The following is a 23944-nucleotide window of genomic DNA, read 5'->3' as shown; positions in this document are numbered from 1 at the left end:
GAATTAAAATAAAGTGGACTTGGTCTCCGTCAAAAACATTTTCTGGAAATTTTTTCCAAAATGTCGAAAGTCCGAAAGTCGACTTTTTATAAGACTGAAAACCTAACCTTTTTTTGGAAAGGAAACAAATATTAGAATTAGGGTTCTACAGTTGAAACGAAAAGTCGACCTTTCGACTTTTTTCATTTAGTTAAAAATCGACTTTTTGACTTTTTTCATTTAGTTAAAAGTCGACTTTTTGCATTTTATGAAAAGTCGATTTTTCAACTTTTCGACTTTTTTCATTTAAATAAAAGTCGACTTTTAGACTTTTCGACTATAAGTATTTTATAAGTCGACTTTTCCGACTTTTTTCGACTTTTCGACTTTATTCGACTTCTTTCTACTTCTTTCCGACTATTTTTGACTTTTTTCAAGTTTTTGCGACTATATTAGAGTTTTTGACTTTTTTTACACTTTTTTAAAATTTTTGACTTGTTTCTATAACTTTAAATTTTTCGACTTTTTTCGACTTTTTCCGACTTTTTTCGACTTTTCGATTTTTTCGACTTTTTGACTATTTTCGACTTCTTTCTACTTCTTTCCGACTATTTTTGACACTTTCGAGTTGTTCCGACTATTTTAGAGTTTTTGACTTTTTTTCCACTTTTTTAAAATTTTTGACTTGTTTCTACAATTTTCGATTTTTCGACTTTTTCAGACTTCTCGACTTTTTACGACTTTTTTGACTTTATTCGGCTTTTTACGACTTATAGACTTTTTTCGACTTATCGACTTTTTTCGACTTTTCGACTTTCAGACTTTTCGGCTTTTTTCGACTTTTATTCACAAAGTCGACTTTTCGACTTTTTTCACAGACGATAGTCGAGTTATCGACTTTTTTGGAACAAAATAGTCGACTTCGACTTTTTTCGACAAAAAGTCGATTATTCGAAAGTCGATTTATAGAACCCTAATTAGAATGTAATTTTACAACAAAAACATATATTATAACATAGAAAGGCAAAAATTGTATAAATAGAAAATTCCAATTCGAATGAAAAAGTAGCTTTTTATATATTTATTAGATTATTTAGTTAATACAGTACATTGTGAAATAATACTGTAGTTATTAACACACAGTGAATACCAGCTGTCAAAAACAATTTTCACAAAGCAGATTTAACAAAGTGGTAACAGATTACTGGTGCGGCAACACAAAACTGTCAAACTTAGTTTGAGTTGTTTTGGAAAAAATTTACTTGTGCAACAACAACATACAGACTTTGACAGTAAAAAAACATTTAACATAAGGATATTTCACATTGTTTTTGTTATTGCTCTAATATGCCAACATTTTATACAATATTATTAGATATTTCACAATTGCCTTCAATATATAAAAATACAAACAAAGCAAAAAAATAGTACGCATATTTCATCAAATAACATAACTCGTTTTTATACAATTCGTTTTAAAATATTATTATTGTTAAAATAATAGATCACCTGTTAGTTAAGTTTTATTTAACATAAGAAGCAACAAAAAATGGCTGCCAATACAAATTCGAATAGTCCAGCATGCCCATGGGGCCAAATTCCCAAACCCGCAGTTGAACCCATGAATTTTGCAACAATTGTCAAAAATCAAAAATTAGAAAAAGAACTAAAACTGGAAACGGAAAGGGAAAAACGAAAATTACGAGAAAAACAAGATCTAGAGGAGGCCTTAGTGCGCAGCTTGGAGGATGCCACAAAATTAGAGGACGATACATGGGACTTTGTTGACATGCAGGAATTCGATGCTAATTTGCCTCCCGAAGTTTTGGCTTTTCTAAAAAGTGAAGAGGAAGAATTATTGGCACAGGAAGCGGCAGCTTCGACTGTCTGTGATTCAGATGCTGTTATTGCTCAAATGTTGCAGGCACAATTCGACAAGGAGTACAACGAAGATTTGAAACGTATAGAGAAGGCTCACAATAAACAATCGAAGGTTACTGTATGTTTTGATAAATATCGCAAGACCTATTTGAAAGATGTTGGAGAAGAACTGGAAGATAATTATGAGGATGAACCATTACGTGATAAAAGTGATTGGGATCGTTTCGATGCCAATGAACGTTTGCTAGAGGCCATACCCAAATGTGGCTATACGGTCGACAAAGAAGGTGAAATGATTACTAAACATGATGAAGAATTGTGCGGTGTGCGCAATGCCTGCCGTATGATGTCATTTCCTTTGGAGTTTGCTACCGGTGATGGTGCTGGTTTCGAAATGAAGCTATCCAATAGGGTAAGTAAAAGATTGGTAATGGTATTTCTTAGCTACATGTTCACTACATTTCCCAATTTACAACAGGTTTTTAATCAACTAAAGACACATTCGCGCAAAAGCTATAAAAAAACTCATCGTATGCAGGATCGTAAGGATAATGCAGCAACCGCTGAAATGGGTGTTGATGGCCGTACACGTTTGTTGCTGTATAAATTAATCAATAATCAGATATTGGAACAAATCAATGGTATTATTTCCACCGGCAAAGAAGCCGTCATTTTACATGCCAATTCCGATCCTACATTCATCGGCGATGATCCCGATCATCCACAACTAATGCCCAAAGAATGTGCGGTGAAAATATTCAAAACTACTTTAAACGATTTTAAACAACGTGATCGTTATATCAAAGATGATTATCGCTTTAAGAATCGTTTCAATGTTCGTTTTAGTAAGCAAAATAATACGATCATTATCAATATGTGGGCCGAGAAGGAAATGCATAATTTAATGCGTCTTCATAATGCCGGCATAAGATGTCCTGAAGTGGTTATATTGAAAAATCATGTTCTTGTTATGTCATTTATTGGTGAGAACAATAGAGCAGCGCCCAAATTAAAGGATGCTATATTGACTGCGGCTGAATGGATAGTTGCCTATGATGAGGTAGTCGAAGCCATGCATAAGTTGTATAATGAAGCCAAGTTAGTTCATGCTGATTTAAGTGAATACAATATTCTATGGCATGAGGGAAAATGTTGGTTTATTGATGTGGCCCAGGCGGTTGAACCGCAACATCCATCGGCTTTGGAATTTTTAATGAGAGATTGTAATAATATAATAACGGTAAATTTTTATAGATTTTATTAAATTTTATTTATATTTTTAATACGTTTTTTTTTTCCTTGTAAATTATTAGTTCTTTAGCAAAAAAGGTGTTCCTGGATGTCATACAAAAGAGGCTTTATTTGAGCACATTACATCCCTAAATGCTGAAACGCTTGATGTAGCTCAGTTGGAACGCATCCATACTAAAGGTGCCAACATACAATTGGCCACTGCACCCAATCAAGATGATTGTCCAGCTGAATTGAAACCTCTAGAATATCCCTTTGATCTGGCTTGGGAAAAAACTACTGAAAAGAAAAGTAATATTGAGAATGATGTGATTATTGATCAGGCAGCTAATGCCATGAGTGTCCTTAATATAGAGTGTCGTTTACAGTCGGCTTTAAACGAGTCCAAAGAAGAGAACATGCCACAACCTATTGCCGCTAATTCTAACACTTATACTGCCACAGAATAAGTTTGGAAATGTTTAAAATATTATAAATAACATAGTGTTGAGTAAAACTCAGTTTTCTTTGTAACTGATGGAAGTAAAATAAACTTTTTTTACTGTTAATATAGAATATGGACATAAATGAAAAACCATACACCGATTTTTTTATAAATTTTTAAGAGTAATGTCTTTGATATCAAATTATATATCATCTATATAAATATGAATATGGCTGTACAATTGGACGTTTATTTCGAACATATATTAATGGACTCTCACAGACCTTAAATTATACTAATTGGATGAAGCATGTCCGTCCATCTGACTGTAAACTTGTGCGCAAGGTACATGGCGCAATTTTCAAGAAATTTTAATAAAATTTGGACTAAAATCATTTTTCGGCACATTTTGATAAAATTTGGACAAAGGGAGTTTACATTTACTACTATCACTCCAAAAATCGGCACAAATTGGCCTCTTTTCTGCATTTCAATTCGAATCGAAATTTTCTCCGTTTGGCAACTTTGGTATTCCGCATTTCGATTTGACTCTCAATTGGTCAATTAAACTTAAGTTATAAGTGAGAAAAAACAATAAAACAATGATTTCGGAAGAACAAAAGCATAATATTTTAGGTAAATTGCAATTTTTTGATTTGTTTTTCCAAAATTTTCAATTTTACAAAACTATCATTTGCAAAAAACAGCTGTTCATTGTTTATGTTTTAGAGTGAAAAGTTGGCAATACTAACAAAGTTAACTGAACTTAAATCCATAACTGAAAAACACAATCATTGGTTAAAGTTCGCCTAAATTTGTTACGAGTTTAATCTAACAACAAGTTAAGCCTAGTTTAACTAAGTAGTAAGAAACCCGCCCTTAAACGTCCAAAATTTACTCAACCATTAATATCGCAGTGAAATTCTGTAAGGGCAAGTTTTTCTGATAAAGATAATGTTCATTCTTTGGTTAAACCTGGTGTAATTGGCCAATTAAACTCAAGTTATAAGTGAGAAAACACAATTAACAAAAACAATGATTTCGGAAGAACAAAAACTTAATATTTTAAGTAAATTGCAATTTTCTGATTTGTTTTGTTTTATTTATTATTATTTTAAATGTATTTAACATTTTTTCAAAATTTTCTATTTTACAAAAGTATTGTTTGCAAAAAACAGCTGTTCATTGTTTACGTTTTTGAGTAAAAACTTGGCAATACTAACAAAGTTAACTGAGCTTAAATCTAAAACTGAAAATTTAGTTTTTAATTGAAAAATTGCGAATAACAATTTTTTTTATTATAAAGGGCCTGATTCTCTAAATGCAAACGAACAAGTATTTTCTAGGGTTCTATAGTTGAAACGAAAAGTCGACTTTTCGACTTTTTGCATTTTATGAAAAGACGACTTTTCGACTTTTTGCATTTTATGAAAAGTCGACATTTCGACCTTTTGCATTTTATGAAAAGTCGACTTTTCGACTTTTTACATTTAATTAAAAGTCGATTTTTCGACTTTTAATATTTTATAAATAGTCGACTTTTCGACTGTTTCCGACTTTTTCCGACTTTTCGACTATTTTTGACTTTGACTTTTTTCGACTATTTTCGACTTTTTTATTTACAAAGTCGACTTTTTTCATAGACGATAGTCGAGTTATTGACTTTTTTGAAACAAAATAGTCGACTTCGACTTTTCGACTTTTTTCGACAAAAAGTCGATTATTCGAAAGTCGATTTATAGAACCCTAGTATTTTCTAGTTTTATATTAAAAACAACAAAAAAATTGGAAAAATTGTTATTGTTTTTAATATAAAATGAGAAAGAAATGTTCGTTCGCATTTAGAGGAACAGGCAGAACATATTTTATAATTTGCTAAAAATTATTTTTATGCGAAAACCCTTTTTTTATTTTGACTTAAAATACTATTTAAATTTCGGCCGAACCTTTTTATAATCGGTAGAACACTTATTATATTTCATCATAAACAAAATATTTGATTGAGAATTTTTTTGAGTAAAACGCTAATTTTATCAATTCTTTGCAAAGGAAAGCTAACAATAATGGCTTTATGTAAATTATATCAACGACGTTGTTGTTATCTTGATTCCAAATGTCCCAATCAACATGTCGATGTTAGAAATGTAATTGAAACAGATATGAAGGAGGCGGTTAATGGTAAAATATGGCCCTTATCGTCATATGGACCATTTCCGTATAAGCAATCGCTACCTAACTTTATAGAGGATCAATCATTTGAAGAAGTACGATTGTCGTTCTACGAAACGAAATTAAAGAATTTCTTTGGTCAATATCATGAACAATACAACAAAGCCATCCAAGAAGCTAGAAATAAAATGAAAGTAACATTGGATATTGTTAATGTCGCAATTAATCTATATGACTCATCTGTGGATGAAAAAGTGAAAAACACTTCGCCGCTAAAGTGCGGCAGTGGTGCTACAAATAATAATCCCTTTGGGAAGCAACAGTTTGCTAACAGCAATATTAACCCTGGTTTATCGACCACTAATAATAACAACAATGTCTTGGGATTACCAATTTTTACATCTACAATGCAAAAGACAGAGTATGCAAATAAAAACAATCCTTTTGCAAAAGAAAATTCTTCTCGCACCTCAACTAATAATAACAACAATGTCTTGGGATTACCAATTTTTGCATCTACAATGCAAAAGACAGAGGACGCAAATAAAAACAATCCTTTTGGTAAAGAAAATTCGGATGGCATCTCATCACAACCTGCTGCAGTGTCAATGCAATTGCCAAGCAGTAGTAACCGCAATCCTTATAGAATGGTAAAACCAACTAGTACCAATACCAAACCTGATGTATTGAATAATTTAAGTAACAACAAACTTGTGGTTAAGGAACCTTTTGCTAATGGCATTTCGAATATTTTTGGAAACAGTACTGCTGACTTCAATTCTAAATCTGAGCCATTAACTACTAATAGCGCCAATTTGAATAATACTTTTGAAAAAGAAAATTCCCAAACTGTTTCATCGAACACTAATAGTGTATTTGAAAATAATACAGAGAATCCCTCAGGAATGGCCAAATCTAATGGCGCTATTTTAAAACCTGTTCCAACGAATAATTTTAATAACTTTTTGGAAAAGAAAACTTCAGGCGGTGCCAATTTAGACAAACTCTATGGAATAGAGAATTCTAAACCTGTTTCGTCGAAAACTATTAGTGTAGATAAACAATCGGGAGTAGCAACTTTCAAATCATCGAATAATTTTAATAACTTTTTGGAAAAGCAAACAAGTGCCAATTCAAAAAATCCATTTGGAATACAAGATGTTGTTGGCGCCAAATCTAAAACAGTTCCATCGACAGTTAAATCACATAATACCAATAATCGTTCTCGAGGAGTTTTTAATACCAAAACTCTTTCAGGAAATGAAAATATAACTGGCTTTAATTTTAGTCTTTTGCGTAATAATTTGATACAAAATGAAGCTAATGAAATTGTGCCAAATGCACTCCCGATTTCTTCAAACGTATATACAGAACAAGGCTTCTGGCCAGATGATCACGTTATAGCTAAACAAATTGATAAATCTCTAATGGATTTGATTCTGGTTGATATGCTGCCATGCAGCGTAGTCGATGGAAAGGCATTTCAACGATTAAAATTTGCTGATCCCACAACAACAAATAGTCGGTATAAGCAAAAATCACAGCAATTTTTCTCCTCAACACTTAGACCGGAAACCTATAACAATGTCAGGGCAAAGGTGTTAACAATGATAGCAACACCAACATGGTTAAGTTTAACTATAGACAATTGGAGTTTTGCTAATAATTCAAACCTGTTACTGATAACATTTACAGCCCATTTTCTAATTGGTTCCCTAAGAAAAAAGTTGGTGTTAGCCGCTAAGGTTTTGGAAAATGATCAAAAAGGTATTTATTTTGTTTTTATATTTAAATATATATACCCTAATCCAATAGTGTTGTATTTTTTGACTGTGGGAGTGATTCATAACTTTAGAATCACTCCTACACCAAAAAAAAATATAAATTCTTAGATGAATTTACATGAAAAACTTTAAGGGCGGGTTTTTTTGACCATCTTAATTCTTTGGTTAAACCTGGTTTAATATATGTTTTGTGTTTTTCCGTAATCAGTAAAGTTACTTATTGTCTATGTTTAACTGAGTGTTATTGGCCAATACTAACAAAGGTAACTGATCTTAGGGCTGGTTTCTTACTACTCAGTTAAACTAGGCCTAATTTGCTATTAAATTAAAGTCGAAACAAATTTAGGTGGACTTTAACCGACGATTGTGTTTTTCAGTCATGGAATTAAGTTCAGTTAACTTTGTTAGTATTGCCAACTTTTCACTCAAAAACATAAACAATGAACAGCTGTTTTTTGCAAATAAATTTTAAAATTTAATTAAATAAGTTTAATTGGTCAATAACACTCAGTTAAACTAAGATAATAAGTAACTTTACTGATAACTGAAAAACACAAATATATTTTAAACTAGGTTTAAATAAAGAATGTAGATTACCTTTATCTGAAAAACCCGCCCTTAGATACATAACTGAAAAACACAATCATCGGTTAAAATCCGCCTAAATTTGTTTGGAGTTTAATCTAACAGCAAGTTAAGCCTAGTTTAACCGAGTAATAAGAAACCACCCCTAAAAAAAATAATAAATGATTAAAATTAAAACAATACTGTTTTGGAAATGTGCATATAAGATTCGCCACAGTCAAATACAACGTGTTTTCAATTATATTTGTTTATTTAGATTCTTATATAAAAGAAAAATTGCCGGAAATTATAAAAAATTTCAAACTAGAAGAAAAACTGCATCTAACTGTTGGCGATAAAATACATAACCTTGGAGACACAAAGATAAAAGAATTTAAATGTGTAGCTCATACCATGCAGTTAGTAGTGAATGATGCCATTTTTAATAATAAGGAACAAGTAGAGGAAATTCTTACAAAGTGTCGTAAAATTGCTAAACACTTCGAAACATCACAGCAGGCAAGTGAATATTTTCAGACTTTACAGGAAAAATATTCACTCGATAAACACTGTCTTATTCAAGATGTAGAAACAAATTGGAGTATCACCTATTTGATGATGAAGAGATTTGTGGAACAAAAAGTAGCTATATCGTTTTATTCGGAAGAAAAGGGCGATATAGAAAATTTAACTACAGAAGAATGGAATTATTTGAAAAATATTGTAGAGTCTTTGAAAAGTATTTATGAGGCAACAACAGATCTATCTGCAGATACAGCAACGATCTCTGTAATAATACCCTTAATAAAAATGTTGGAGTCAAAACTTGAAGAAGCTGATGCTGAAGATCATTTGCAAAATAATTTAAAACTTGCTTTAAATAATAGATTCAACTTCATCGAAACTAATCCCCTTTTAATAATGTCCACATTGTTGGATCCTCGTTTTAAAAACAAATATTTAAGCATTACCCAAATGTCTATTGCTGAAAAGGAAATATCTAATTATTTACAAATGGAAACCGCAAACACCTTGAAAACTTGCAGCAAAGAAGATAAACGCAAGTCAAATGATACACTTTGGGAAAAACATGATGTCACTATTGAAACTGATATTTCATTTAGAAATGAGTTATCATTATATATACATGAACCTTTGTCGCTCAGAAAATCAAATATTTATATGTATTGGAATACAAGTCGTTATGATAAATTGAAAAAAGTTGCTGAAAAATATCTTTCTGTTCCTCCTACTATTGTGGCTAATGAGCAAATGCTTGAGGCTGCTGGCAAGCTCTATGCAGATAGAAAAGCTTATCTGAAAGATGTTAATGAAGAGGAGTTACTATTTTGTCACTTTAATATACAACTTTTGGAGTTTGATTATTAATTAATTCATATACATAATTTATATTGTTGTTTACACTAATACAAGTGTATAATTTCCATTTAAGAAATAGCATGAAATGCATTTTATTTTTTATATAAATATATACCTACTATTATTTTACGTTTACATATATATATATATATACATATATTAATAAACTACATATAAATACTTTAAAATCAAACAAATATTTATTTTTTTATTTAACATATGTTTATTTGGTTCTATTAAAACTATAGTTCGTATCCGAGAATGCAAAAGCTTAATATAATAAATTTAAAGGTTCAAAGTTTACGTGTTTTAATTGTTTAATCGTAAAAATGTATACAAGCAACGAATACCCATAGTAATATTTCAATAGCACATCATACGTTCAACAATTCTAAACCTAATAATACAAATATTCCTTTTGGAATAAACAATTCTACGAGTGGGACTGCTTCATTGACAGTGGAATCACCATTTAGGAATATAAATAATTCTTTTGAATTAGTGAGTTCTAATATAGCCAGTTCTAAACACAATCCATCCCTTAAAATACAAATAATAGTAAATTCAGCAGGCCAAAATTCTAAATCTTTTCCATCGACTAATTTTAATAATAACCTTTTAGAAAAGGAAACTTTAAATGGTGTCAATTCGCACAACATTTTTCGAAATGAAAATGCAGGTCTATCGACAAATAATATGGAATATGGAATAACATGTTTCGGTAGCTCATCTTCAAATCCTATTCAATCGCAATCATGTTTTGGACCTTATAATAATCAGTGGCTATTGCGAAGTGGGCCAATAACATGGCCAGATGACCACTATATATAACAAAACTAATTGAAAAATGTATAATGGATTTAATACTAGTGAATTTGCTACCATGTAGCATAGTAGATGAGACATCATTTTAACGTTTAAAATTTGCTGATCCCACTGCAGAAAGTCGCTAAAATATGTTAAAATCTGAGCAGTTTTTCTCTGCCACACTTATGCCGGCCACATATAGAAAAGTAAAGAGAAAGTGATTACAACAAATGGACTACTCCTAATAATTAAAATGTGCTTGTTAAAATATAAATAATAATAATAAAAAATGTGCTTAGTTAAAAGTCGATTTTTCGACTTTTTTCATTTAATTAAAAGTCATTTTTCGACTTTTAATATTTTATAAATAGTCGACTTTTCGACTTTTTCCGACTAATCGACTTTTTCCGACTTTTCGACTATTTTCGACTTTTTCCGACTATTTTCCGAAGCCAGAAGCGTAAATTTATAATGTTGCCATTTAACATTATATTATTATTACTATTACTATTATTATTATTATTATTAATAAAAAATTTATTTATATTTTTTCTATTTGTTGCAATTTTTTGAGTTTTTTCGACTTCTTTTTATTTTCGACTTTTTTCGACTTTTTCCGACTTTTCGACTTTTTACGACTTTTCGATTTTTTTCGACTCTTTCCGACTTTTTTCATAGACGATAGTATTGGAATACAAGTCGTTTTGAGAAATTGAAAAAAGTTGTAAAATATTCGATTCTTTGTAACCCCGTGTCTATATTAGACAAATATTTATCACGGCAATGGACAAAACGTCGGCAGACGTTTTTTGTTTATGTTAATGCATAGGGTAACAAAATGCTAATTTTATCACGACAACTCACAGATAATTTTATTGAAATAATGCTATATTTTATAAAAACAATCGAAATTAAATGCAAATTTTGTAAATAAACACTAATTTCACGAAAACTTATGTTAAAAATAAATTTTAATTGCACAAAAACAAAATTCTAACCAAATTTTACAATAAAATGACGTTTGTTATTAAGACAACGTTGTCTAAACAATTGTTTAGACAACACTGTCATAACGACGTTATAACGCTAATAAGTGCCGTCTGTACCTGCTAATTTTTTATCATGATAACAATTTGACGTTTAGCATAATAAATATTTGTCTAATATAGACATGGGGTAAATAATTTATATTTTCCATATAACAGGCCTACTTATTGGAATTATTTTGTTTCAGTGTATGATATCAACACCAAGTGAATTATAAACATTAATGAATAAGAAGAAGCATTTGTTTTCATTTTTTTAAGTAATTCGGTGTTTTTATTATTTTATCGTAATTTAAATTTAATATCCAACTGAAAAACAACTAGAATGGTTTTGTGTAAATTTTTCCAACAAGGTAACTGTCGCTTTGGTTCCAAGTGTGTCAATGAACACTTTGATGTCAAACAGGTTATCAAAACCGATGTAGAGGCTGCAATTAATGGCAAACAATGGCCCTTGTCCACTTATGGGCCTTTCAAGGATAAACCTTCTATGCCCAATTTCATAGAGGATCAATCATTCGAAGAAGTACGCATGTTGTGTTACGAGGCTAAACAAAAAAATTTCTTTGATCAATTCCATCAACAATTTAACAAAGAAGCTTTGGAGGCCAGTAATAAAATGAAGGCTCTGCTGCAAATGACACCAGAAATTATTGATGTTGCTATTAGTGTATATGATATGGCATCGGATACAAGTTGCAGTGGTGCTACAGCGGGAAAGACAAGTAATAGTAGTACCAACAATCCATTTGGCATGACAAATGCTGCTAGCACAAACGCTGGTTCTATATTTGCTAAATCTAATACAAATACCAGCAATAACTTATTTGGCAATAGTGGGGGATTTGCAGCCACTAATCAATCCACAAACAACTTATTTGGTAACACTTCCGGTTTTCCAACACAGCAACAACAACCGCAGCAGCAAAACTCAATATTTGGTCAAGCATCTAAACCTGCTAATTCCATATTTGGAGGAGGCACTAACACTAATGCGCAGCAAAAAACTTCAATATTTGGACAACAACAGGCTCAGACAAATATTTTCGCTACCACCGGCCAGCAGCAGCAACAGACATCAACTGGAATATTTGGACAGCAAAATCAATTTGCACCACAACAAAATCAACCAAATGCCAATATTTTTAGACAAGCAGCACAGCCACCTCAAGGTCTATTTGCCCAAGCTGCTCAAAACATGGCACCGCAACAGCCCCAACAACAGCAAGGATTATTCGCCCAGGCAGCACAACAAACAATGGGTCAAGCTGCAGCACCCGGACAAGGTCTATTTGCACAAGCAGCCCAACAATCACAAAACATATTTGGACAAGCCATGCAGCAGCAGCAACAACAACAGCAGACAAACACAAATATCTTTCAACAGAATCAAGCAAACCCAAATATATTTCAACAAACTCAACAAAATGCGGTACCACAGCAACAAGTTGCGCCGTCTCAACCACCATCTGGCCTCTTTCAACAGGCTGCACTACAGACATCAAATAATGTCAGTTCAACTTTATACAGTCGCTTAGAAGATTTAACTCCCGACGAAATAGAAGCTTTTAAAGCTGATTATTTTCTACCGGGAAAAATACCATTTAATCCACCACCTAGAGAATTAATTCATTAAAATGAAATCATTTATGAAATAAAATATTTCTGCTAATAAAATGTTTATTTAAAAAGTGTATTAACTAAAAATGAGTTTTAAAAAGAAATAGCAAATGTTCCACAACTTAGACCTGGTCCTCACTTTTGTTGGGAAACTCTTTCTTAATTCTCTTTTGAAGTTTCCTTAATGTCCATTCAAAGAAACTGTTGTACGAATGAGAAGAATAACAAAACAAGTTTGTGAGTACGGGAAACTCCGTACTCCGTAAGAGAGAGTTGAATGATATTCTTTCTCACGCAAAATCAAAAGTTTCCCAAAAAAGAAAAAAGTTTCCTAGCGTACCGGCAGTAACAAATTGTAAGTTGTATATTGTAATATAAAATTGTAACCTTTTATTGTCTAGACTCTAAATTTGAATATATGTAGGTTAGATAACTAGGAAACATACTATAAACTGTAGACTAGACTACAAGTATGAAGAAGTATGTATAATCGGGCATTTCCGAGCATATGACCAGTGAATATGTTAAAAACGATCAGTGGGTATAGGACAAATATTTTTGGGTGTTACAAACATCAGCACAAACACATGATACCCTCCCCACTATAGTGGTGTAGGGTATTACTAGAATATAGACTAGACTATAAATAAGACTAGATCAGACTATGGACTATAATATAGTCTATACTAAACTATAAACTAGACTATAGACCAGACTTTAGACTCGAGTATATCGATCATACTATGGAGGAGATAATAGAATATAAACTGAAATATAGATTATACTATGGACTAGATCTTATTATAGTCTATACAACAGACTAAACTATAGACGAGGTTACAGACTAAATTATAGACTAGACTATGGTCTGTACTATAAACTAAATTATACATTGGATTATATACCAGACTAGAGTATAGACTAGACTTTAAACTGGAATATAGATTATACTATGGGCTAGACTTTACTATAGACTACATACTAAACTATAGACGAGGTTACAGACTAAATTATAGACTAGGCTATACAACAGACTAAACTATAGACGAGGTTACAGGCTAAATTATAGACTAGGCTATGGTCTGTACTATAAACTAAATAATACATTGAACTATATACCAGACTAGAGTATAGACTAGACTATAAACTGGAATATAGATTATACTATGGGCTAGACTTTACAACAGACTAAACTATGAACGAGGTTAAAGACTAAATTATAGACTAGACTATGATCTGTACTATAAACTAAATTATATATTATACTATATACCAGACTAGAGTATAGACTAGACCATACTATGGAGGAGATTTTAGACAAGACTATTAACTGGAATATAGATTATACTATAGACTATACAACAGACTAAACTATAGATGAGGCTACAGACTAAATTATAGACTAGACTATAGTCTGTACTATAGACTAAAGTATACATTGGACTTGAATTTAGACCAGACTAGAGTATATACTATAATAGTCTAATCTGGTATATATGTACTCTAGTCTGGTCTATATTAAACTAGACAATAGACTACACTGTAGATTCGAATCTAGGGAACAGTATAGAACATATTATAAACTAGCCTATTATTTAGATTACACAATAGTCTAGACTAGAGACTAGAGTCAATTAAGAGGTCTAGACTCTAGACTATAAACTAGAGACTAGAAAAAATAGTATATAAAAACAAATATTGTACTATAGAACAAATAGTAGTATAGATTGTCCAAGCACACATCAACTCAGACAAAAGTGGTTAGGAAATAGCTTCCAAAACGAACTGGATGATTACAACTTTATGTATCAAAGTAAAAGTTGGGTTATAAAATCCGAAGGCATATGGTCAGGCGTGCAAATCCAAAAATTCCATTCAAAATATAACAATGAGGAAAAAAGAAAATCAAAACCCCCACCCTAAACACTCAAGCTGGATGTGCATATGGCATGATATGTAAAACTCTAAAAACAGTACACGGCGTTAATGTTATCCAACGTCACACACACACAATGCGTTAGTGAAACGTAAAACTCTCAAAGGCAGAGGACGACATGATTACGAGTGAAAGAATTCCTTTCAATAAACTTCAATAAAAACTCATTATTTAGTTTATTTTTTATATGAAAAAAAAAAGATAACAGAAAATGTATTTTTTATTATTGAATTCTTTCTTTTTATTTCAAAATAAAAATTAAATAAAATTCCTTTTTTACTTTTTGTATTTCTTTTAATATTTTCTCTTTTTTGTTTGTTTAATTTTTGTTTTCATTTTGTTTTTTAATAATACAACTTAAAAATTAAAATTATAATATAATAATAATAATAATGCTTAACTTGTAAAGGTTTTGTTTTTATATAGGTTTTCTTTTGTTGTTGTTTTTATATTATTTTTTCTTTATTATGATTAAAGTTGTTATTTATTTATTTTTTTTAAATATATATATATAATATAATTAATAATTATTAATAATATTAACTTGCTAGTTTGTTGTTTGTTTTTTTTTTTAATTTTTATTTTTTATTTTTATTTTTTAAATTATTTATTTCTTTTTTTTTTTTTGTTGGTTTTATTGTATAGTTAGTTTATAGCAATATATTTAACGATGTTTATATAATATTTATAATTTTTAATTTATATTTTACATTTAGTTTAGTTTTTTAATTAGAATTTTAGAATTACAACATACAACTAATATTTATATTTATAATTATAGTAGTTTAATATTTTATTTTATTTTTCTTAAATAAAAAAGCTGTACAAGTGTTATATTTTTAAAGTTTTGTAATTTTTTTTTTCTTAAAGTTTTAGAAAAAAATTAAATTAAAATATGAAACATAAAAAAGGGAATATTGTTAGAAAGAGTTTTAAATAGTTTTAAGGTTTATATACAATTTTTGTTTATTTTTTTATATAATTTTAAGGGAATAGAGTTTTATTCTTTTTATATTTAATATATTACAAGATTTTTTTTTTATTTTTTTGACAATTTTTTTTTATTTTTGAAAAAATGTTGTTTTTTCTAATAATTAAAAATTTTGTATAAAATTTCTTTTTAAACAAAATTTTAAAATTAAAGGAGTTTGTGTGTGTTTTAAATGTTTTATTAAAGTTTAATTTACTTTTTAAAATATTTGAAATTTATTTTCATATTTTCTTAAAACCAAAAATAAATAGCAAATACTTTTTATATAAAAACCAAAAAAAAATAAATAATTTTTTTTATATTTAAAAAAAATTTTAAGAAAAAAATTCACTTAAAAATTTAAAATTTTTAAGAAAGTTTTTCTTTAACTAAATTTTTTCATACAGAATTTAGCTTTTTAAATTTTTTTTTTATTTAAACTTAAGCCAATTTTATCTATTTATTTTTCTGTGCTGTTGGCAGTGTTTTGTTTTTAATAGAATAAAATAAAATGTTTTATTTTTTTATTAATTTTTTTTAAATAATTATAAAAGAGTTTTTTTTTACATAAAATATATATATTTCCAGTTAAAAGCAAAACTTATATATTAAAAGCTTCTAAGGCTGTCAGTTTATAATATTTTGTAGTTATTTTAAAATAAATTGGAAACACAAGTTATGTTTTATTATTTTTTTTTCAAATTAATTGCAAAATTTAACTAAATTAAACTTTAAAGAAAAAACATTTAAACACTTGAGAAAATTTAGTTTAGCAACAGCTAAAACATTTAAAGAAACTTAAAACTTTTTGCATTTGTATAAAATTTATAGAATTTCAAAAAGAAAATTTAACGCGAAAATATTCATATTTATAACTACTTTTAAGTTAAACTAACCTAACCTTGCTGTTAGATTAAGGGCGAGTTTTTGTGATAAAGATAATCTTTATTCTTTGGTTAAACCTGGTTTAATATAGGTTTCGTGTTTTTCAGTTATATCAGTAAAGTTACCTATTATCTTAGTTTAACTGAAGGTAATTGGCCAATTAAACTCAAGTTATAAGTGAGAAAACACAATTAACAAAAACAATAAAACAATGATTTCGGAAGAACAAAAACTTAATATTTTAATTAAATTGCAATTTTCTGAATTGTTTTGTTTTATTTATTAATGTTTTAAATGTTTATTTAACATTTTTCCAAAATTTTCCATTTTACAAAAGTATTGTTTGCAAAAAAAAAACAGCTGTTTATTGTTTATGTTTTTGAGTGAAAAGTTGGCAATACTAACAAAGTTAACTGAGCTTAAATCTAAAACTGAAAAACACAATCATCGATTAAAGTCCGCCTAAATTTGTTCGGAGTTTAATCTAACAGCAAGTTAAACCTAGTTTAATTGAGTAGTAAGAAACCCGCCCTAAAAACGGAGTAACTTTCGATTCAAATTGAAATGCAGAATAGGGGCCATTTACTTAAAATATTAAATTTTTCTTCTTTCGAAGAAACCAACCAGGGGGTTAATTTTTTTAAATTCCTTCCCCTCATTTCACTTTTCATACAAAATTGTTTTTGTATTTCAAAAAGTTTGTATGAAAATATTTTCAACACAAAGTAAAGTGTTTTATACAAAATAAGGGGCTAAATGATTTTCATAAATTTTTTCCAAATTACTTTTCATTCAACATTATACACAATTTTTATATTTTTTTAATTTATTTTAAAAAATTCGTATTTATGTTTGGAAAAACGAATTTCAGAAAAAAATTTGTATTCAAAAATGTTTAATGGTATTGGAAATTTTCTTTAATTTCAAACTTTGAAAATTAATTTCGAAATTTTTAAGAAATTTTAAAATGATTTCATAAATTTAAACAAATTTCAAACTTTTATATGTTTGAAAAAGCTTAAAAATATTTTAGTTTTATTTGAGTCCAATGTTTGCATTTCTAACAAAATTAAAAAACAAAATCAAAATTTTCATTTATTTCAAAGTATTTCCAGAATTTAAGACCTGTTCCAAAAAATATTCGTACATATATTCGAAAAATGTATAAACCTGTAACAATCACTAAAACATGACATATGGGGGGAAAAATTAAAATTGAATTTGAAAATTTCGCTTTTAATAATTTTTGAAATAATTTGAAAACTTTACCATTCAATCATCATTTCACATGAAATATGTTCCCTTTTCACTTTTTCGTTTACTAACTTTTTTGTCGTGAAAAATATTCTCATGTTGTGCAATTTGTTGATGAAATGTTGTAAACATTGAACAGCTGTTCCATACATAATCAACTATTGTGAATGAATTTTTCACGATAGCAATTTTCTTTTCAAGGGAATAAAATTTTCACTTCTATTGCCGATAGGGGTGATTATACAGTCTACTAAATTGTATTCGAAAATGTTGTCCGAAATTCTTAAAACAATAGTTTTATTTGAGGCAAAATTTAACAATATTTGAAAAAAGTCAAAGCTCATAGACCAAACTATACATTTCGAAATGATTTATAGCATCGCTCAATTCGAATCTTACATCAGGTTTTTGTGATATCATATCGTAGAAAATGAAAAATTCGTTTTTGGACATGTCTGAAACCTCAAATCCATAACAGAAAAAACACAATCATCGGTTAAAGTTTGTCTAAATTTGTTTCGAGTTTAGTCTAACATAAAGATAAGCCTATTTTTTTTGTTCAAATATGATATATTTTCTATCATTGCGTAAGTGAATGTGGAAACTTTATCGAAATACAGAATAGGTCTGATAACTTTTAAACTTACCCAATTGCCTAACTTAGGCCCGTTTACTTCACCTCTTTAGATGTATTGCTGATTAACATAATTTTTGTATGAAAACTGTTAAATTAATCTTACAACCAAAATGTAACCAGACATTGAGACAATGGTTGTTATAGAAAGTTAAAAAAATCATTACGATTGGAAATTTTCTACCTTTGACAACAAGCATTTCAATTCGACTCTCTGTCACTTAGGACGAATCTTTAGGTGAACAATTAGGGATTTTGCTAGTTTAAGCTTCCAATGCAGGTACTTTAAACTGGAGCAAAATGCAAAAAGAGTAAACAGCTGATCAATAAAATTAATACAATATTTATAAAAAAAAAATAAAAATTAAAACGTTTGATTTACTGATTAGTAAAGATTATGAAAATTTCAAAATACATTTCTTTGGTTAAACCGGGTTTAATATATGTTTCGTGTTTTTCAGTTATCAGTAAAGTTACTTATTATCTTAGTTTAACTGAGTGTAATAGGCCAATTAAACTCAAGTTATAAGTGAGAAAAACACAATTAACAATAGAACAATGATTTCGGAAGAAAAAAAACTTAATATTTTAAGTAAATTACAATTTTCTGATTTGTTTTGTTTTATTTATTATTGTTTTAAAAGTTTATTTAATATTTTTCCAAAATTTTCCATTTTGCAAAAATATTGTTTACAAAAACAGCTGTTCATTGTTTATGTTTTTGAGTGAAAAGTTGGCAATACTAACAAAGTTAACTGAACTTAAATCTAAAACTAAGGGCGGGTTTCTTACTCCTCAGTTAAACTAGGCTTAACCTGCTGTTAGATTAAACTCGGAACAAATTTAGGCGGACTTTAACCAATGATTGTGTTTTTCAGTTTTAGATTTAAGCTAACTTAACTTTGTTAGTATTGCCATCTTTTCACTCAAAAACATAAACAATGAACAGCTGTTTTTTGCAAACAATACTTTTGTAAAATGGAAAATTTTGGAAAAATGTTAAATAAACATTTAAAACAATAATAAATAAAACAAAACAAATCAGAAAATTGCAATTTACTTAAAATATTAAATTTTTGTTCAACCGAAATCATTGTTTTATTGTTTTTGTTAATTGTGTTTTCTCACTTATAACTTGAGTTTAATTGTCCAATTACACTCAATTAAACTAAGATAATATGTAACTTTACTGATATAACTGAAAAACATGAAACATATATTAAACCAGGTTTAATCAAAAAATGAATATTATCTTTATCCGAAAAACTCGCCCTAAAAACTACAATTATCGATTAAAGTCCGCCTAAATTTGTTCCGAGTTTAATCTAACAGCAAGTTAAGCTTAGTTTAACTGAGGACTAAGAAACCCAAACTAAATGGCATTTGTAATTGTCAACTGAAAACCCCAAACGCTCCTAGACAACAATTCTAAAACAGTTGTCTAATAACAGTGTAAACTTTTAAATTTTGTCTTCCAATATTGTCAATACCTCTGAGCCTTAATAAGAAAACTTACTAAAAAAGTAAACTTTGACCCACGTTTTAATAACAAATATAGATTTAACATTATGTTTTAAAGATTAAATTTTGACAATTCAACTATTAGGTGAAAAATTAAAAAAAAAAACGTTTCCTTAAATGTTTTACTGCATAACGTTTAAATGATTTTGTTGTTAACAAAATTTCTTATAGATTTTATTTTAAATATATGTTTGTAACTATTGTGTGTTTTGTTTTGTTTACTTTTTTTGCTATTTATGTTTCTTTTTTTTATATATAGGAAATACATACATAGTTATAATTATAATTATTATTTTTTTTTAATTTTTTTCATTTTTCATTGAGATCAAAAAAATAATAAATTAATTATGTTTGTGTTTTTTTTTTTTGTTTTCATTATGTGTTTTTGTTGTTTTTTTGTTTTTATTATTTTACTAAACGTACATCAGCGAGAATATACATATAAAAAAAATATACATATATAGACATATTTTAAATAATATTTAGTTGTATTTAATGTTTAAGCAATATGTATAATATTAAAAATTAAAAACTAAAAAAAAAGTTCATAGAGGTAAAGGGGAAAGGGGGGGTTGGTTTTTTGTTTTTAATTTGGATTAACATTAAAAATAAAAACGTTTTAAAAACTAAGGAAAAAAATTAAAATAAAATTAAAATTATTATTAATTCACAAAAAAATTCAACATCAACTTATAACAGCTGTTGGGGGGGAGGGGGGTGATTGATTCTTTTTTGTTTAATTTTAAAATAAAACATATGTAAAAAAACTAAGTTTATATTATTTCATACAAATTATTTATATATATAAAAAAACAATAAATTATTAATAAAAAAAAACACTTTATATTTCACAAGTTTTGCTTCAGTTTTTGTTTTTTTGTTTTTAATATAAATATATATATAGAATAGAGTAGTTAAAGTGTCGGTGTAAATATATTACAAGGGTTTTGATTGGTTTTTCTTTTTTTGTTAATTTTGTATTTTTTTTTTTCGTTTTACTTTTAAAGAAATTTTTTACATTTTTATTGTGTTTTTATTATCTAACTATTTGTTATTTTATAATAATATTAATAATAATATATATATAATTAATTTGTAATTTCTTTTCAAAATTATAAGATTTTGCTACAGTACAATTTTATGTTTGTTTGTGTGTGTGTATTATATTAAGATTATTTAACATTTAGTCCATTATTTAATTGTTATTATTATAATGTTTATTAATTTATTTATAAAATTAAGCATGAAATCATGCTTTGTTTGTTTCTTTTTCAGAATTTTTAATTAAAAATACAAGTTCTTTGTTTTCTTTTTATATCATCACCATTTTCTTTCTTTTTGTTTTTAATATTTGTCTTAGCCGTTTTTAAAAGTTCTTTTTTTTGTCAGTGTAGTGTAGAGTTTTTTTTTGTCAATTTTTTTTTAATATTTTAAGTCTTGGCAGGTATTTAAGTTTAAATAACATTTTCCTATCTTGTATTTATAATTTAAACCGTAGCAATCACTATTAATAGATGAGCTATATCAGCTACACGATTTTTAAGATCTGGTGCAGCTTTTTCTAAATTTTCATTAGCAAAATCACATGATGGAAATATATGCACAACATAAGCAGCTTGTTCACTTCCTGGCATTGGTATATTAACAATACCAGCTGCCATTTTTTGTTGTAAATAGGTTATAAAACCGGATTGTAGATTACGTGACTGTTGCAGGACATCGGCATGATCACGTCCACAGGGTAAAGCCAACAACATACAATGTTCATTTTCAAACTGCAAGTAAAATAAAAGAAAACAAATTATAAATAATTTTTTAAGTTAAACGATTTATTTGAAATTTAATTTAGTTTTGTTTTATTTATTATTGTTTTAAATGTTTATTTAACATTTTTCTAAAATTTTCCATTTTAGAAAAGTATTGTTTGCAAAAAACAGCTGTTCATTGTTTATGTTTTTGAGTGAAAAGTTGGCAATACTAACAATGTTAACTGAGCTTAAATCAAAAACTGAAAATAATACAAGCCAACAAATTTAAAACCCAGTCTCTGATCCATTTAGATAATACCTGCAAACTTTATTAGAGTACATGATGCGTTTAGTGGTCCTATGTTAGACAGACATGGATTATGTCTGAGGTGGCCCTCACCTAGGACATTACAATGATTTGAATCAGCCCTAATCATTTAAGGAATACTCCTCTATACACATGTATTGGGAGTAGTGTACATTTTTTTTTACATAAATTAAAGTTTTTATTTACCTGCATCTTTTTCGCAACACCTTCTAATTGAGTCTGTTCCAAACGCATACGTTGGGCAATACGTAAAGGAGGTGTACTACCATCACTATTGCAGGGCAATGAAGCACGAGCTACATGAGGATTACCAAAAACGAAATGCATTTGAACAGCCGCTTGATCGGTTTTCAAAGCCAATAATCCCTGCCACATAACGGGATAACGTTGTAGCAGTGTCAGCAAAGAATCTGCTTGAGGCGGAGGTGGTGGTTGTTGGCCATGGGGCGGTAATTGATGAGATGGTGGTGGTGGTGTTGCCACTTGCATATTATGGGCATCAGCTCCTGTGAGGGAAATTTATTAAAGATAATTGTTTGATGTTATATGTAATTGTTTAATAGAAAATTAATTTTAATGCTAATTATCATTAACTTACCAGCTCTAACCATAATTTGTTCTTTTTCACGCAACAATTGTTGTTCACGTTCTCGTTCACGCTGCTCTCTTTCACGTTCCAATAATTTGGTATGATGTGTAGGAGGCACGGAAGAAGGAGTTGGTTGAACGGCAGTTGCTGGTGGAGCAGCAGGCATAAATGGACTACTGCTGCCGGCTGTAGGATGGGGAACAACAACTGTGGGCGGTGGTGCGACAACACTATGTACAGGAGCCGATCTATGAGCCGGTGGTGGTTCTAGGGATATTTGTCTTGAAGCATCATAATAGGGTGAAGGTTGCGCTGCAACACCAGCACGACCCGTAACATCATAATGCGTATGGGCTGGTATACGTGTATTGTGTACATACACTTGCGCCACTTGAGGAGAATCTAAAAGTAAATCAACAATCAGTTAATAAGTTAAATGCTTTAGTTAAAATAATTAATTTTAATAATTTACCTGTTGCCCGATCTTGTGGACTTTGTAGACTGTGAGGTACAGCTACGGTTCTTGGCACACTACCGGGTCTTCTCAATTCCAAAGGTGGACTACTACCCAAGAGCTTTTCATCGTATTCTCGCAAAGCTGCCGGATTTAAAGGATCATGTTGGCGCAATAGTTGTTGATAAATCATCAAGTGTTCACGTGTAGGAACACCCACTCTACCTATTCCTCCGGGGAATGAGGCTTCACTCTGTGGCAAAAAATATAATTGTAAAATTTAATTTAATATGATTAAAAAAACGAATAATTTATAAAATTAATCTAAAAACATTTTGCATAAAAATCTCTGTATAATGTTTTTTATTAACATTTACCGGTGTTATAGGTGAAGCTTGTTGGTGTGCTGGCGGAGGACTTTGTGTAGTACGTACACTGCCTGCTACAGCACTACCATAGTTAGCAATATCATGCTGCGTCCACAAATATATATTTTTTTAGATCAACATTTGTTTTTATCACTAAAATATATTCAATTACAATTTTTCAAACTTACCATACTAGTTTCGAAATGTGGCGGTACTTGCATGCCTCCCGGTAACAATATAGAACCTATACGGGCTTGACTTTGTGGACTAATTGTTGGTATGGCCGTGCGCAAACTGGAAGCTGTTGTTGGAAGAGAATACAAAAGAAAATATTAGAAAATAAAATTATTAT

General features: G+C 29.1%; 4 protein-coding genes across 6 annotated transcripts in view; 3 read left to right on the top strand and 1 right to left on the bottom strand.

The window, feature by feature from the left end:
* Positions 1-1278: 1278 nt before the first annotated feature.
* Positions 1279-3690, top strand: LOC111682760 (serine/threonine-protein kinase RIO3). The gene is made up of 3 exons (XM_023444756.2): positions 1279-2272; positions 2339-3100; positions 3174-3690. The coding sequence occupies exons 1-3, from the start codon at positions 1529-1531 to the stop codon at positions 3558-3560; spliced, it is 1893 nt and encodes a 630-aa protein (XP_023300524.2). The 5' UTR covers positions 1279-1528; the 3' UTR covers positions 3561-3690.
* Positions 3691-5468: 1778 nt separating this feature from the next.
* On the top strand, positions 5469-9629 carry LOC111682759. The gene is made up of 2 exons (XM_023444755.2): positions 5469-7471; positions 8330-9629. Exons 1-2 carry the CDS (start codon positions 5599-5601, stop codon positions 9439-9441), a joined length of 2985 nt encoding a protein of 994 aa, XP_023300523.2. The 5' UTR covers positions 5469-5598; the 3' UTR covers positions 9442-9629.
* Positions 9630-11505: 1876 nt separating this feature from the next.
* LOC111682763 (nucleoporin NUP116/NSP116-like) lies at positions 11506-12981 on the top strand. Its single transcript, XM_023444759.2, has one exon. The coding sequence runs from the start codon at positions 11611-11613 to the stop codon at positions 12919-12921; it is 1311 nt and encodes a 436-aa protein (XP_023300527.2). The 5' UTR covers positions 11506-11610; the 3' UTR covers positions 12922-12981.
* An 8489-nt stretch (positions 12982-21470) lies between these two features.
* Positions 21471-23944, bottom strand: part of LOC111682762 (protein split ends) — a 114902-nt gene continuing 112428 nt past the window's right edge. For 2 of the 3 annotated variants that reach the window (XM_046952444.1, XM_046952446.1), the window contains exons 7-12: positions 23781-23893; positions 23602-23697; positions 23243-23477; positions 22780-23172; positions 22368-22687; positions 21471-21880 (exon numbers count right to left, since the gene is read on the bottom strand). In XM_046952444.1, coding sequence (XP_046808400.1) covers positions 21593-21880; positions 22368-22687; positions 22780-23172; positions 23243-23477; positions 23602-23697; positions 23781-23893 — 1445 coding nt within the window. In that variant the 3' untranslated portion in view covers positions 21471-21592. The remainder of the gene's footprint in view (positions 21881-22367; positions 22688-22779; positions 23173-23242; positions 23478-23601; positions 23698-23780; positions 23894-23944) is intronic. The other variant, XM_046952451.1, reaches the window with a different exon arrangement.

This window comes from Lucilia cuprina, chromosome 2, assembly GCF_022045245.1.
Source record: "Lucilia cuprina isolate Lc7/37 chromosome 2, ASM2204524v1, whole genome shotgun sequence".
Lineage (NCBI taxonomy): Eukaryota > Metazoa > Arthropoda > Insecta > Diptera > Calliphoridae > Lucilia > Lucilia cuprina.
Note: the sequence above shows the minus strand (reverse complement) of the source record. Positions and strands in the feature narration are given on the sequence as shown.